General features: G+C 41.8%; 1 protein-coding gene across 1 annotated transcript in view; it reads left to right on the top strand.

Moving 5' to 3' along the window:
- The window catches only part of CDH4 (cadherin 4), a gene marked incomplete at its 5' end in the record, with an annotated part of 1,024,675 nt that overhangs the window by 990,388 nt on the left and 19,081 nt on the right, over positions 1 to 15,206 (top strand). Inside the window, 2 exons of the mRNA XM_083358225.1 lie at positions 10,299 to 10,532; positions 11,592 to 11,825. Of these exons, the coding sequence (XP_083214351.1) occupies positions 10,299 to 10,532; positions 11,592 to 11,825 (468 nt within the window). The remainder of the gene's footprint in view (positions 1 to 10,298; positions 10,533 to 11,591; positions 11,826 to 15,206) is intronic.

Raw genomic sequence — 15,206 nt, 5'->3', positions numbered from 1 at the left:
ACCATGACCTGAATGACTGAGAATCTCCATAGACATTTGCAAAGCATCCAATCTGAGTCGGTCACCAGGCCCAAAGGCTTATTTGTTCCAAGCTTTAGGGTTCAGGATGGACCCCATCCTCAGGGTACCTCCATCTCTCTCTCTCTCTCTCTCTCTCTCTCTCTCTCTCTCTCTCTCTCTCTCTCTCTCTCTCTCTCTCTCTCTCTCTCTCTCTCTCTCCCTCCCTCTCTCTCTCTCTCTCTCTCTCTCTCTCTCTCTCTCTCTCTCTCTCTCTCTTTCTCTCTCTCTTGTTCCATGCGTGTTGTATTTATCTGGTTCCTGCTGTGTGTAGCTTTTAGCTGTTAATTAGGGTGTTGTTGGCTGGCTATTAAATTGTTAATTGTTGTTTCCTTATTTATTGGTTAAATTTATTTGCTGCCTATATCTCACCATGGGTCTATACTGTAGGCAGCTTGGGATGAGTGGAGAAGCAGATAGAAAAACCAGGAGAGAGGATGGACTTCTTATATGTTTCCTGATCTTATACAAGTAGTCCTCGATTTACAACAGGTCATTTAGTGACCGTTCAAATTACAACAGCGATGAAAAAAGTGAATTATGACCATTTTTTTTACACTTATGACCTTTGAAGCATCCCCATGATCGTGTGGTCAAAATTCAAATGCTTGGCTTCTGGTTCACACTTATGACCGTTGCTATGTCTCAAGGGCACGTGATCCCCTGTTGCCGCCTTCTGACAAGCAAAGTCAAGGGAGAAGCCAGACTCACTTAACAACCGGGCTACTAACTTATCGACTGCAGTGATTCACTTAACAACTGCAGCAAAGAAAGGTCGTAAAATGGGGCAAAACTCGCTTAACCAAAGGTCTCACTGAAGAACAGAAATTTGGGGCTCAATTGTGGTCGTAAGTCGAGGGCTACCTGTATTACCCACTGAGAGACGTGGCTGAGGACAGAAAGGGGAGAGACTCCAAGTAGAAATCAAAAAACAATCTAAGGTTTAAAGAGAAAGAATTACACGAAAGCTGTCGCCATATAGATTAGAAACATCAAGGTGAGGTGCTATACCATTCGAGTGACCTAAAAGCAACCTTGTCACAATCTACACAATTCACTCAATTTTGTTGCAGGGCCAAGAATCACCGGTGGCATCTTTACTGACAAGCAGATCAGATATTGAAGCTGCCCTACTGTGTCCTTTAAATCATTGAATGCACTGGAGAACACGGTTGTGTTCCTCACCCCACTCTGCAGGCTACAGGGGGATAAGTCTGACAGGCATCAGAATAAAGAGAGTCCATCTGCTTTCAAAACCTGGTTTCTTCAAATACCTGCTGTATTTTCTTCCCAGGATACATTCCACCTAAGTAGTTATCTGTCTATCTATCTCTAATATTTATTTCCCGCTGGGCCTCTATGGAGTTCTGGTTACTAACAAAATCAATAATAAAACAAAGCCTAGAAACAGAGCACAGAACAATGGAGAAATGTTTAGGAAGCCCTAAAATTAAGTACCGTATTTTAAAAGCAGTTAGATATTAAAATATAAAGAAAAGAAGAGAGTAAATCCAATACAGGTAGCCCTCCTCCAGATTTAGGAAAAGCAACTAAAGGATGGTTGAGTTAGTCGGAAAGAATCAGGACCATACGTTAAGTTGCAGTTCAGAAAGATGTATTATTGAAGCCTATGCACAAAAATCTAGTCAACTCAAGTTCAAATTTGCCAGATAAGGGTCAGTGAATTGGGAGGGGGTGGGATGGACCTGGATCATTTTTTAATAAATATTTTATTAATTTTCTAGTTTTACAATCAAATACCTAATAGACAACGAGTTGTCTGGGTCCATTAGTAATTCAGTGGTGTATATTAACTTCTTCAACCTAGATCCAATATTACACCATCAAACGTGTCCGCTCTTCTTCCGGTAGTACCTGATTTCCCACACTAGGCAAATACAATTCTTATTGTTATTAATAAATATACAATTGAATATCAACATCTTTATTACATTTTTCTCATGATATCAATAATGTCAGTTTTAGATAACTTTTCTAACCAAAACATATCATAATTGCACTTGCACTTAATATCCATATGTTCAATCAGTATCCTGTTTTCACTTTTTTTTATTTTAATTTCCCATCAGTGTTCAAAATGTCTCTGTTGTTTATAATTTCAACATAAATTATATTAAAAGGTAAAGGTAAAGGTTCCCCCACACATGCGTGCTAGTCATTTCCGACTCTAGGGGCCGGTGCTCATCTCCGTTTCAAAGCCAAAGAGCCAGCGCTTGTCCGAGGACGTCTCCGTGGTCATGTGGACAGCATGACTAGACCCCAAAGGCACATGGAACGCTGTTACCTTCCCACCGGAGTGGTCCCTATTTTTCTACTTGCATTTTTTACATGCTTTCGAACTGCTAGGTTGGCAGAAACTGGGACGAGTAACAGGCGCTCACTCTGTTATGCGGCACTCAGGATTCGACCCGCCAAACTGCCGACCTTCTGATCGACAAGCTCAGCGTCCTAACCCACTGAGCTACCGCATCTCTAAATTATATTAGGGTAACCAAAAGCTTCCCTTATTCAAACTTCTTAGCGTTTTCCTGTTTCCCTTCTTATATCAAAATCTATTATTCTAGTTACAAATCTTATCTTTCTAGTTATGATAATACTTCTATTTCTAGCAATTATCTATTCTACACCATATTCAAACATCTAGTTAATAATATAATATCCCATCTAATGGATCAACACCTCTATTTTCTTCAGTCTTATTCTAGCTTTCTTCCTTTGCCAACTAACTTTCCAAGCCAATGTATTTGAGTCATCGGGTAATTTTTTCTCTGGTTTTGTGTATATTATTTGGAATAAGAAAGATCATTTGGTTAAAGTATTTTTTGGAAGAATGAACCCATTGTTATTCATTAAACAGCATCCCTCCTTCCCCAATTCCCCACAGTTCTCCTAACAGCCCTATCTTCCATTTAATCAGTTCTTCTTCCTTTTCCTCAAATATGTCCTGAATTCTTGATTGATAAGATGTCTTTTCCATTTCCGATATTATCGCTCCGTCTTCTAGTTCTTCAGTTGTCTGAATCTGTCGGTTGGTTCCTTCCTTCAGGTCCTCAGTCTTTGGATCTGCTTCCTCTAGTTTTCCTTCTATTTTCTGGGTGGCTAGTTCCTTCTTTGTAGTCATGTTCTGGGTTTGTAAATTTAAATTAGAAAATTGTTCTTTTATCTCCTTTGTGTTATTTCTAGTCTCATCATGAGCTAAAGCAATAATCTCTTGTATTGATTTTAACATGGATAGAATTTCTTTCTGATCTTCGTCCATATTTTCTTGGTAGTATGCCAAACTGAAGACTTTGGGGACAGGTGTTAGAGATGGTTTTTTACCATTTAAAGTTGAGTATGGGGCATCCATTTCATTTTTTGTAGGTGGTCTTTATAATAAAAATTGTTCGTCAATCAAGGATTTGTAATCCAAAATATTCCATCATCTCAAGCAGTGAAGTGTATTTCTCCTGCAGGGAAATAGTTCCACAACGCAGCTCTGAAAGTCAGATAATATTTATATTCGTAGTTCAGGCAAGCCCGTTTCAAAGTAGTTCATCATCTCTACCACATCAATAAGCAACCATGAACTCCTTGAAGATTCAACCTCCAAGAGAGAGGAAGCCTTGATTTTATTATGAGCAACTTACCTGCCAGTAGCGTACCCTTGTATTTAGGCTGAATTGCCATTCAGAAGAAAACTATTTCCATCAAGAGGTCTTGTTGCTGATTGGGAAATACCACCCATGCATACAGAGAGGACAATTTAAAGGAATCCTAAAACTATTACAAATACCTTTCTCCCAACAGCATCAGATTCTTGAATCCAGGCTTGGACCGTGTCCCTGTTAGCACCAAAAGCTTGCAATATTTTTCAGAAAGGTAAAGGTAAAGGTTCCCCCGCACATGCGTGCTAGTCGTTTCCAACTCTAGGGCCGGTGCTCATCTCCGTTTCAAAGCCGAAGAGCCAGCGCTTGTCTGAGGACATCTCCGTGGTCATGTGGCCGGCATGACTAGATGCCAAAGGCGCACAGAACGCTGTTACCTTCCCACCGTAGTGGTCCCTATTTTTCTACTTGCATTTTTACATGCTTTCGAACTGCTAGGTTGGCAGAAGCTGGGACGAGTAACAGGTGCTCACTCTGTTATGCAGCACTCGGGATTCGACCCGCCAAACTGTCGACCTTCTGATCGACAAGCTCAACGTCCATACCCACTGAGCCACCGCGTCCCTACATTTTTCATAAGCTTAGCTCTTATCTGACCCTATTATTTTCTTTTCCTTCTTTACTGAAAATTAGTCCAGAAGGATCAAAAATATGTTTAGGAATCTTTTTTGTCCGATGCACGTGGAACCCAACCTGGATCTTTATTATTTTAAGGGAAGAACTTCAATTGTTTGCAACATTCACTGACCTCTTTCTCCCTGTCCATTTCCCTCAATCTGTTTCTAGACATTGCCCCCCCATGTTAAGAAGATACGTTTTGAGTGTAAAAGATGGAAAAAAACTCCCTCCTACACCCATTTAGTTGATAAGAAAGCATTCTGGTATTGGTAGACACTGAATTTCTATATCTGTGTTAATTATGTAGGACAGGGGTGTCAAACTCAATTTCATTGAGGGCTGCATCAGCATTGTGGTTACCCTTGAGGGGCCAGGTGGGCATGGCCAGGGTGGGTGTGGCCTACTGGTTGGGTGTGGCTGGAGTGGGTGTGGCCTACTGTGTGGGCATGGCCGGCTCTACATCGTTCGCGTCAAGGGTGCCTATGGGGGCTGGGCAGGAGTGGGACAGATCTGAGGGTCTCTGGCAGAAGGAGATGGGACTGGGGCAAGTGCCAAGGCATGGTCCACTGGAGGAGCCTCACTGATCCTCTCAGGCCATGTGTATGTGGAGGGGGGGCTAGATGGTGGTGCGGAAGTCAAATGCCCAGCCTAGCCCTCAAGCACCCACAACACTAAGCCCACCCCCACTTCCCCAAGAGGGTGCCCAGCTGCTGTGCTTGCTCTCCTTAGCCAGGTTGCTCATGATGGGTATGAGGGCAACGTCAAGAGGGAGGCCCACTTCCTCTCCATGTGAGGAGACCTGGCTTTGTATCCAAAGCTTCCTTAGCAATAGGATGGGAGACCACCCAGGTTAGGCCAGGAGGAGGGGGCAAGGGGATGGTGAAAGGGCAGCAGGGAAGGACTAAGGCAGGACTTCCCTCAGACCCTCCCTCTCCTTCTTTCCTTCCTTCCTTCCTTCCTTCCTTCCTTTTCTTTCCTTCCTTCCTTCCTTCCTTCCTTCCTTCCTTCCTTCCTTCCTTCCTTCCTTCCTTCCTTCCTTCCTTCAACAGTGATGGGAAACCTGACCTGGACTGACAGGGATTTTAATTATGTTTTTAATTTTTAACTCTAATTTATTTATTTTAATTTTTATTTATTTATTTATTTATTTATTTATTTATTTATTTATTTATTTATTTAAATTTCTATACCGCCCTATTCCCGAAGAACTCAGGGCGGTTTACAGGGCAGAATAAAATACAATATAAAAATAATATAGAATTAAAATACATTAAATTAATTAAGCCCAATTAAAACATTTAAAAAGCTAAAACCCCTTCAGTCCAGGCCTGATAGATTGAAAAACCAGGTTTTCAGGTCCCGGCAAAACGAACGCAGATCGGGGGCGGTCCTACGTTCCACGGGTAAATCATTCCAGAGGGCAGGCGCGCCCACAGAGAACGCTCTTCCCCTAGGAATTTATTCTACAGGGGCCTTTAATTTTAATTTTTATTTTAACTTCTGTATTTATTGTACATTATTGTTGTTAGCCACCCTGAGTCCTTCGGGAGATAGGGTGACATATAAGTCCCAATAATAAATAAATAAAATATTTGAGATGAGGGAGGCAAGAAATGCAGCTGGGGAAGTGTCATCCTTCATGAGGAATGAAGAAATGCACCATCGCCTGGAAGTGGCCAGCACATGGCCCACTCCTCACAGCGCCGAGAGGCTGAGCCGGTGGCACAAAGCTGAAGAGAAGCATAACGCTGCCCAGCCCCTAGCCTGCCCGAAGTAGGCAGGGCCATGTGCTGGCCACTTCCAGGCGATGGTGCATTTCTTCATTCCTCACAAAGGGTGATACCTCCCCAGCATGCACCCAGGGGGCAGGGCCGATGCGACAGGGGCCGGTCCCTCACTGTTTCCAGATGGCCTTGTGGAGCTAAGACTGAATGTATTTCAGCATAGATGACCACCACAAAATTGTACATTGGATCCTGGCCAGCCTGGGCCAGAGCCAAGGCAGCGGGGGCCGTTCCCTCACTGTTTCCAGGATGGCTTCACAGGCCACATGAAACCACTTCGCGGGCCGGATCTGGCCCCTGGGCCTTGTGTTTGACATGTCTGATGTAAGAGAACTTAATAGACATAATATTTCCAGTACAAGTGTCCCAAGGTACTTTTTCAAGAGGCAACTGGACTTTCTTTGTTTTTCCTTGAAAACATTTCGCTTCTCATCCAAGAAACTTCAGTTCTTCAGTTCTGACTGAATGGTGGAGAATGGAAGGATTTATGGAGGATTTTCATTCTCCAATCAGAACTGAAGAAGCTCCTTGGATGAGAAGTGAAATGTTTTCAAGGAAAAACAAAGAAATTCCAGCGGCCTCTTGAAAAAAGCACCTTTGGGACAAGAGTAACCTGGATGACTGAGAATCTCCATAGACATTCCGCTCAATGTTCCCTTTTCCCAACCTGGTTATTGGTAAGGTAGGCTAAGCCTACATCTAAAGGACTCATATTGGAATTTTTCAGGTCTTTTCTGCCTTTCTGAAAGACTAGCATTCACCCAAACCTCCCCATTTCCGATGACTTCAGGCAAGTGCAGCTAAAGCCATGGGCTTTTTCTGCTTTGCAGCAAATCCAGAGACTGATCAAAGAAGGAAGGCTGGAGAAAGAAAGCATCAACAGCCAGCAAGCTGGAATAAACTATGAGATTTGAGGTTAGGAGGCCTAACATAACAACTGCAAGAAATGGACAGACCAAGGTTCATCTGGGATTCAGAGAAACAGGAGATATAAGTCAGAAAGCTTTTTAAAAAGACGTAAGAAAGAAACCCATTGAAATTCGGGAATCTTTTTTTTTAAAGAAAGTTTAAAGAAAGAGTGAAAAAGAATTCACAACATGAGTTCTAAAATCGAGCTGTTTTAAGAAACAGTGAAAATATCCAAGCCAAAACACCCTGCAGTTCACAAAGGAAGGAAAATGACAGTGTGGTCTCTCTTTCTCCTAACTAGAAGGAAATGACTGAAACAGGCTGAGACGGGGTGGGGGGAGGGAAATGTGCATATGTATGTCAGTGTGTGCCAAGAATTGTATGAAGTGGTGGTGGGTTTTCAAATCTGCATAAAAGTTACAGAGAACTTGATTTGGCAACTTTAATAGAGCTGAACTTTATTTTAGCAACAAACGTTGAAAGAGGGCTGGAAGGAGGCTTTTGAAATGTGAATCTGTAACTGCCATGAAATGGTTTCAGTCATTGCTATTACTCCAACCATATGAGGGGGACATATTTTGTCCCATTTTACCAGCGTTTCTCAATCTTGGCGACTTTAAGGTGTGGAGATTTCAACTTCAATTTCAGAATTCCCCAGCCAGAATGCTTGGAGTTGAAGTCTCCACACCATCTCTAAGTTGCCAAGGTTGAGAATCACTGCATTATATAGCTCAGAAATAAATTACTTTTTTCCAGTCTGTTGCTTTCCAATGTTTTGCTTCATGACTTCCAGAAGGCTCAGCCTATAACACTGTAGTATCTGGGACTACAAGAACTATCCCTGGATCGGACCAGTAGCCATTATCAACATGCTACATCCAAAAACAACAAATACCTGTGGAAGCTCAGAAGTAGAATATCAAAGTAATTTTCCTGTTTTGTTTTGTCTCAGCTCCTAAGCCATTTCAGGCTCAATAGATCTGAACGCAGAAGCCATGTGTAGATGTAATAGACAGGATACAAGAATTTTGTTGAAGTCATAACCCATTAATATCTACTCTGAGTAACAATCCAGCTCATCATCTCCTTCCTGATCCTTTACTAGAGATGCTGAATAATGTAACTGGAGGTCTTCTCTAGGCCAATAGGCATGCAAGACCCATGATCTCCTCCCAGCTTGAAAATACTGATAAGATCACTTCTTAATGGATCTAAACCCATCCATATAACATTTTATTGTCACCTTAGGATAGCAAAATCTATATGTTATAGAATGTACTGTGGACTATACCAAGAAGAAAAATTCCATAGGTTTCTACCACATTAGTCATAATTCTATTGGTTGTATCTCATGTAGATGGAACAAAGGAAGGACAACCTGTGGTAAAATGGGTGGCCAATCAATTGGATGGGTAGATAAATCTGAGAAAGAGAGAGAGCGAGGCATAAAGATAGATCAGAGATCAGAGATCAGAGTGAGAGAGAAAGACAGAGTTATAAAGATAGATAGATAGATAAACACACACACACACACACACACACACAGAGAGAGAGAGAGAGAGAGAGAGAGAGAGAGAGAGAGAGAGAGAGAGAGAGAGAGAGAGAGAGAGAGAGAGAGATGTACATCAAGGTTTCTGAAATTCTTTTCAACCTTTTACCAGCACTGGATACAGGCAGCATCTGCATTTCCTGTGTTAATAAATCTGTGTAGATGTATGTTTGTAAATGGTATACATGTGTGTGCTTCTTCCCAAGTGTCATTTATGTATATGTTTGTGTCCATGGGCCTATTGGGAAGCAGAGCGTAACCTTCATACATTTTCCTGTGGTCTGGTCTATTCAGTTTCTGGAAAGTTATCCTGCTGATGGACAGACAGAATCTTTTCAATTCTCAGTTGGGTTGGAAAATAGAAGCAAGGAGGAGAAAATGAAATTCTGCATTCTTTTTATTTAGTTATATCACTCTCTTATTATTTTTTTATAAATAACTCAAGGTGGCAAACGTACCTAATATACCTCCTCCTATTTTCCCCATAACATCAGCCCTGTGAGGTAAGTTCATTGGAGAGAAAGGACTGGCCCGAAGTCTCACTGTTGGCTTTCACATCTAAGACAGGAGTAGAACTTAAAGTCTCCTGGTTTTTAGCCTGATGACTTCACCTCTGGACCAAACTGGCCCCCTGAGAGAAATGGTTTGTTGTTGCCTCTTCCCTTGGGCTAAGAGAAAGCGATTGGCTTACAGTCACCCAGCTGCTTTCTGTCTAAGGTGGGATCGGAGCTTATAGTCTTGTTTCTATCCTGGTGCCTTCACCACTAGATCAAACTGGCTCCTCCTGCACCATTTCTTCAGGCAGGTGGTATCTCAACCTTTTGATTATTGTGACTGACCTTTCCTGTCAGGCCTGCCTCAACCTGAACCCTAGGCAAGAATGATCCATTGCTCCATTTTAAGACTGAGGTATAGTTTTACTAAAGTCAAGTGAAGTACAGTAAAGCAAAGCCAGGTCTGAGGTTCCTGTGCCAATTTCTTATTGAAATTCTTCCCCCCACCCTGCATTTCCCATGTCTGCTCTCCCATTGGTCCCAATAATAATAATAATAATAATAATAATAATAATAATAATAATAATAATAATAATAATAATAAAGTTGGAAGGGACCTTGGAGGTCATCTAGTCCAACCCCTTGCTGAGGCAGGAAACCCTATACCATTTCAGACAAATGGCTATCCAGTCTCTTCTTAAAAACTTCCAGTGTTGGAGCATTCACCGCTTTTGGAGGCAGGTTGTTCCACTGGTTAATTGTTCTAACTGTCAGGAAGTTTCTCCTTAGTTCTAGGTTGCTTCTCTCCTTGACTAGTTTCCATCTGTTGCTTCCTGTCCTGCCTTCAGGTGCTTTGTGTCCAATCATATTCATACCAGATGTTTTTGGAACAGCCGTCCTTGGAATGCAGCTGCATTCTTCTCTCTCTAGCCAGATGTCCTTGAAGTGTTGTTTCTGGCTGGCACAAAGCAGTTTCGAGATCTCCCCCCTTCTCCCCCTCCCAAACAGCTTCCCTCCCCCTCCTCCCTCCTCTCTCTCCCCCCTCCCAATCTATGGCAGGCTGGCACTGAAGCAATGCAAAATCGGGAGCAAGGTGGTGGATCTGTCCTTTGTGCAATTCAGTACCTTGGTGAGATCGAACGACAGGAACAAACTTTCTGTCTGCAACTCCCTGTGTGTGTGAACCACTGCTCATTCCCATGGTCCTCTCCCTGACTAGGTATCCCTCCAGCCAGTGGCACGGGCACACTCCAGATCTACCTAATTGACATCAACGATAATGCTCCTGAACTTCAGCCAAAGGAGGCCCAGATATGTGAGAAGCCAAATCTGAATGTCATCAACATCACAGCCGCCGATGCTGACATCGATCCAAATGTCGGCCCCTTCGTCTTTGAACTGCCGAGCGTGCCATCTGCCATTAGGAAGAACTGGACCATTACACGTCTAAATGGTAAACCGAGCGGGCAACACCTGGCCCTGTTTGTAACTTGGCACGTGGGACTTCAGACTTTGAAACTTTCTGTGCCGTCTTTGGTGTTCATTTTTTAAAAGAAAGCCACGTTCGGGATGACATTTATTAGCAAGAGAGTTCATGAGAAATTGCCTGGATTGGACCTGAAGCTGAACTGCTCACAGCTTGCATTGGTTCTTGGCTTCCCCGCCTTAATGCAGCTTGTAATTACACAGGGTTACAAAGTTGGGATAAATCATCTGTAATTGCCCAGGAGAAAAAGCTATTATCAGTCTTCCTTATGTTCCATTTTTATTGTCATAAGCCACAATCAGGATCAATGATCAACCTCTCCCCATAATTGCTTAAAAGTCACCTCCTTTCCTAATTTACCATAGAGGCAGCTTTAATGCTTGGAAAATAGGAAGGTTATCATTTGGGGAGAATGTACAGGGGGAAAGAGCTGTCAAAATTATAATAATTAGCCACTTTGTGGCTTATCAGAGTCTGCCCAGAGTTCAGCCTAGGTGACCCACGGGCATAGAGGTAGTCCTCGACTTATGACCATAACTGAGCCCCAAATTTATGTTATTAAGCAAGACAGTTGCTAAGTGAGTTTTGCCCCAGTTTGCGACCTTTCTTGCCACAGTGGTTAAGTGAATCGGTACAGTTGTTAAGTTAGCAATACGGTTGTTAGGTTAACCTGGCTTCCCCATTGACTTTGCTCGTCAGATGGTTGCAAAAGGTGATCACCTAACCCCGGGACTCGGCAACCGTCATAAGTACATGCCAGTTGTCCAATTTTGATCACGTGACCGTGGGGATGCTGTAACGGTTGTAAGAGTGGGAAATGGACACAGGTCCCCTTTTTCAGTGCCATTGTAACTTTGAATGGTCTCTAAACAAATGGTTGTAAGTCGTGGACTACCTGTACGCCCATGAGTTACTTGGGGGAGTAACTCATAAGGAGTGGATTCTCCAGACCAGTAGATACTCAGAAGAAGTCAGTTTTCCATCCAGACCTGTTCTTCATGGCTTTCTCCATTTTGCTCCCCACAGGTGATTATGCTCAACTTGGCTTGCGAATAATATACTTGGAAGCCGGTGTGTACGATGTTCCAATCATTGTAACAGATTCTGGAAACCCTCCTCTGTTTAACATGTCCATCATTAAGGTCAAGGTGTGTCCATGCGATGAGAATGGAGATTGTACCACTATAGGAGCTGTCGCTGCAGCTGGGCTGGGAACCGGAGCCATTATTGCCATCTTGATATGCATCATCATTTTACTAAGTAAGTGTTGCACCGGGTAATATACGCATCTGGTTTGAAAGCCAAGGTTCTTTATACATGCGTGCAGCAATTTTATTTTATTCGATGATTTTTTTATGATTATTCTGCCTTCATTGCTTCATAAGTAACTCAAGTCAGCAAACACATAATGCTCGCTTCTATTTTCCTCGCGCCAGCCCTTTGAGGTGGATCGCTCTGAGAGAGAGTGTGGTTGGCCCAAAGTCACCCAGCTGGCTTGCATGCCTAAAGTGGGACTAGACTTCATAGTATCCTGGTGATTGCCCCAAGGTCACCCGGCCAAATTTTATGTCTAAAACGGGACTAGAACTCACAGTTTCCTAGTTTCTAATCTAGTGCCTTGACCACTAGACTAGACAAAGTTCAGTAATTCATAAAATCACCGTAAAAGGGAATCAGTTTCCTAGTTGTAAAAGCACAGCTGCTCTGTTGTGGTTAAAAAATGGTTTTTAAATATATGCAGATCCCTCACATCCTGGACATAAACTGTTTCAACGTCTTCCCTCGGGATGGTTGTGTAGGGCATTGCATGCCAAAACAACTAGACACAGAGACAATTCGGTTTTTTGTGCCATCACTCTGCTGAACACTGAACACCTAATTCTCACAATACTTCTTATGTCTAAGTACATTTACCCATGTTGTATGGCTGTAGTATTATTATTAACCTTATCTTCGTTACTATCCATTGTGACGGGGGGGGGAGGACTCTGTTGCTTTGCAAGTACACTGAGAGCTTTTGTACCAGAGACAAATTCTTTGTGTGTCTAATCACACTTGGCCAAATAAAGTTCAATTCAATTCAATTTTTAAAAAAAACCTCAGTAAGTACAAATTACCCCTATATTTACACTTGAAAAATAAGCCATCCTGTTGTTGTTAGCTGCGAAGTCGTGTCCGACCCATCGCGACCCTATGGACAACATTCCTCCAGGCCTTCCTGTCCTCTACCATCTTCTGGAGTCCATTTAAGCTCACGCCTACTGCTTCAGTGACTCCATCCAGCCACCTCATTCTCTGTCGTCCCCTTCTTCTATTGCCCTCAATCTTTCCCAGCATTAGGCTCTTCTCCAGTGAGTCTTTCCTTCTCATTAGGTGGCCAAAGTATTTGAGTTTTAGCTTCAGGATCTGTCCTTCTAAAGAGCACTCAGGGTTGATCTCCTCTAGGACTGACCGGTTTGATCACCTTTCGGTCCAAGGGACTCGCAGGAGTCTTCCCCAGCACCATAGTTCAAAGGCTTCAATTCTTTGGCGCTCAGCCTTTCTTATGGTCCAACTTTCACTGCCATACATTGCAACTGGGAAGACCATAGCCTTGACTGTATGCACTTTTGTTGACAGGGTGATGTCTCTGCTTTTTAGTGTGCTGTCTAGATTTGCCATGGCTTTCCTCCATAGCCATCCTATTTCCTGGGTAATCTTTAATATACACATGCTAATTTAATTGTGGCCTGATGGTAATAAGCAATAAATATACATTGGCATTCTAAATTGGTTGATCATAATGAAGCTTCCTAATGCCAATTGCTAGTACTTTGTGTAGTAAAATTTCACATTGGAAGAAACAGAAGGCAATAAAGCATAAGACATAGTTTTACTTTTTTTTCTGCCTTTGCATAACTCAAGGCCTAAAATATGATTTAAACACTTGAGCATATTCTGTTGACTGAAATTAAATGCGGATGAAAGGGGTTTGATTTAGGAGAATCTTCTTCCCATCTTCAAATCCATTATCCTGTTCTAAATTATGGATTTTTATTACAAATGTATGTTTTTAAAAAATTCATTGCTCTAATTGGCTTTTTTAATGTACAGCAATCACCCTGGCTTTATATCAGTGAAAATGGAATGGTAAATAGAAATCTTTCTTCCATGTACATTATTTAATTTGGGGCTTATTCTATCAATTATTTTTACTGGGGGAGGAGTAGAATGAGTGAGTGGGACTTATAATTAATGTGGTTTGTGTGTGCCCGTGCATGCCCTTGAATTAATCTTGACTCATGGCAACAGCCCATTAAGGGCTAAATATGATGTGAAGATACAGGTTTGCCCTCATAAATCCAGCCTTTTCATGGCCTAAGTCTCTAGAGTCATGTAAATTCCCATTCAAATCTGTTCAGAAAATTTATCCCATTCAGTTCTACTTCAAATAGACTGTGATCTATCAGAGAGTCTACAATGGATCCTACACTGAGAAGCGTCTTCTCAATTTCTAAGATCCTTCTTAGCCCAATGATTTCATGATTCCGACTACTCTATTCAAATCAGTTTGCAAAAAACAGACATTTGCATCAAATGACATCAGTCAAATTCAGATGTTTGAAATGATTTTGGAGAGGCCAGATCGGTCCCTTTGCTGAAACTTCCCAAGTTATTTGAATCAGTTTATAGAGGAAGCATCTTAATGAGAGTTGTGCCCCCCCCAAAAAAAATCAAAACGTTGTGATTGATCTTTTTTACTCCTCCCTCCCTACCACTCACTCATCCCACATGGATGGCATGGAACCTGTTTGGTCTAGTGCAGGGGTAGGCAACGTGGGCTCTTTTATGACTCGTGGACTACAACTCCCAGAATTCCTGAGCCAGCATGGCTCAGCTTGGAAACCTCTCCCTTTCCCCTCAGGGTGGCTGGCTCAGGAATTCTGGGAGATGAAGTCTACAAGTCATAAAAGAGCCAAGGTTGCCTACCCCTGGTCTAGTGGTAAAGGCAACCATAAGTTCTAGTTCCACGATAGACATGAAAACCAGCTGGATGATCTTGGGCCAGTCCCCCTCTCTCTCAGTGCCAGTCCACCTCACAGAGATGTTGTTGTGGAGGAAATAGGAGGAAGAAGGATATTTCACTGCCTTGAGTTATTTTTTAAAATAATAAAGGTGGGATACAAATAGATCATAGATGATAAAAGAGAGAGGGGAGATAGATAGATAGATAGATAGATAGATAGATAGATAGATAGATAGATAGATAGATAGATAGATAGATAGATAGATAGATAGATAGATAGATAGATAGATAGATAATAGATAGATGATAGATAGATGATAGATGATATAGATGATAGATGATAGATAGATGATAGAGATAGATAATAATAGATGATAGATAGATAGATAGATAGATAGATAGATAGATAGATAGATAGATAGATAGATGATATAGATGATAGATAATACATAGATGATAGATAGATGATAGAGATAGATAGATAATAATAGAGGATAGATAGATAGATAGATAGATAGATAGATAGATAGATAGATAGATAGATAGATGATATAGATGATAGATAATAGATAGATGATAGATAGATGATAGAGATAGATAATAATAGATGATAGATAGATAGATAGATAGATAGA

The sequence above is a fragment of the Vipera ursinii genome (genome assembly GCF_947247035.1).
Source record: "Vipera ursinii genome assembly, chromosome: 3".
Taxonomy (NCBI): Eukaryota; Metazoa; Chordata; class Lepidosauria; order Squamata; family Viperidae; genus Vipera; species Vipera ursinii.
The sequence above is the reverse complement of the archived record's forward strand: the minus strand, read 5'-3'. Positions and strand labels throughout refer to the sequence as shown.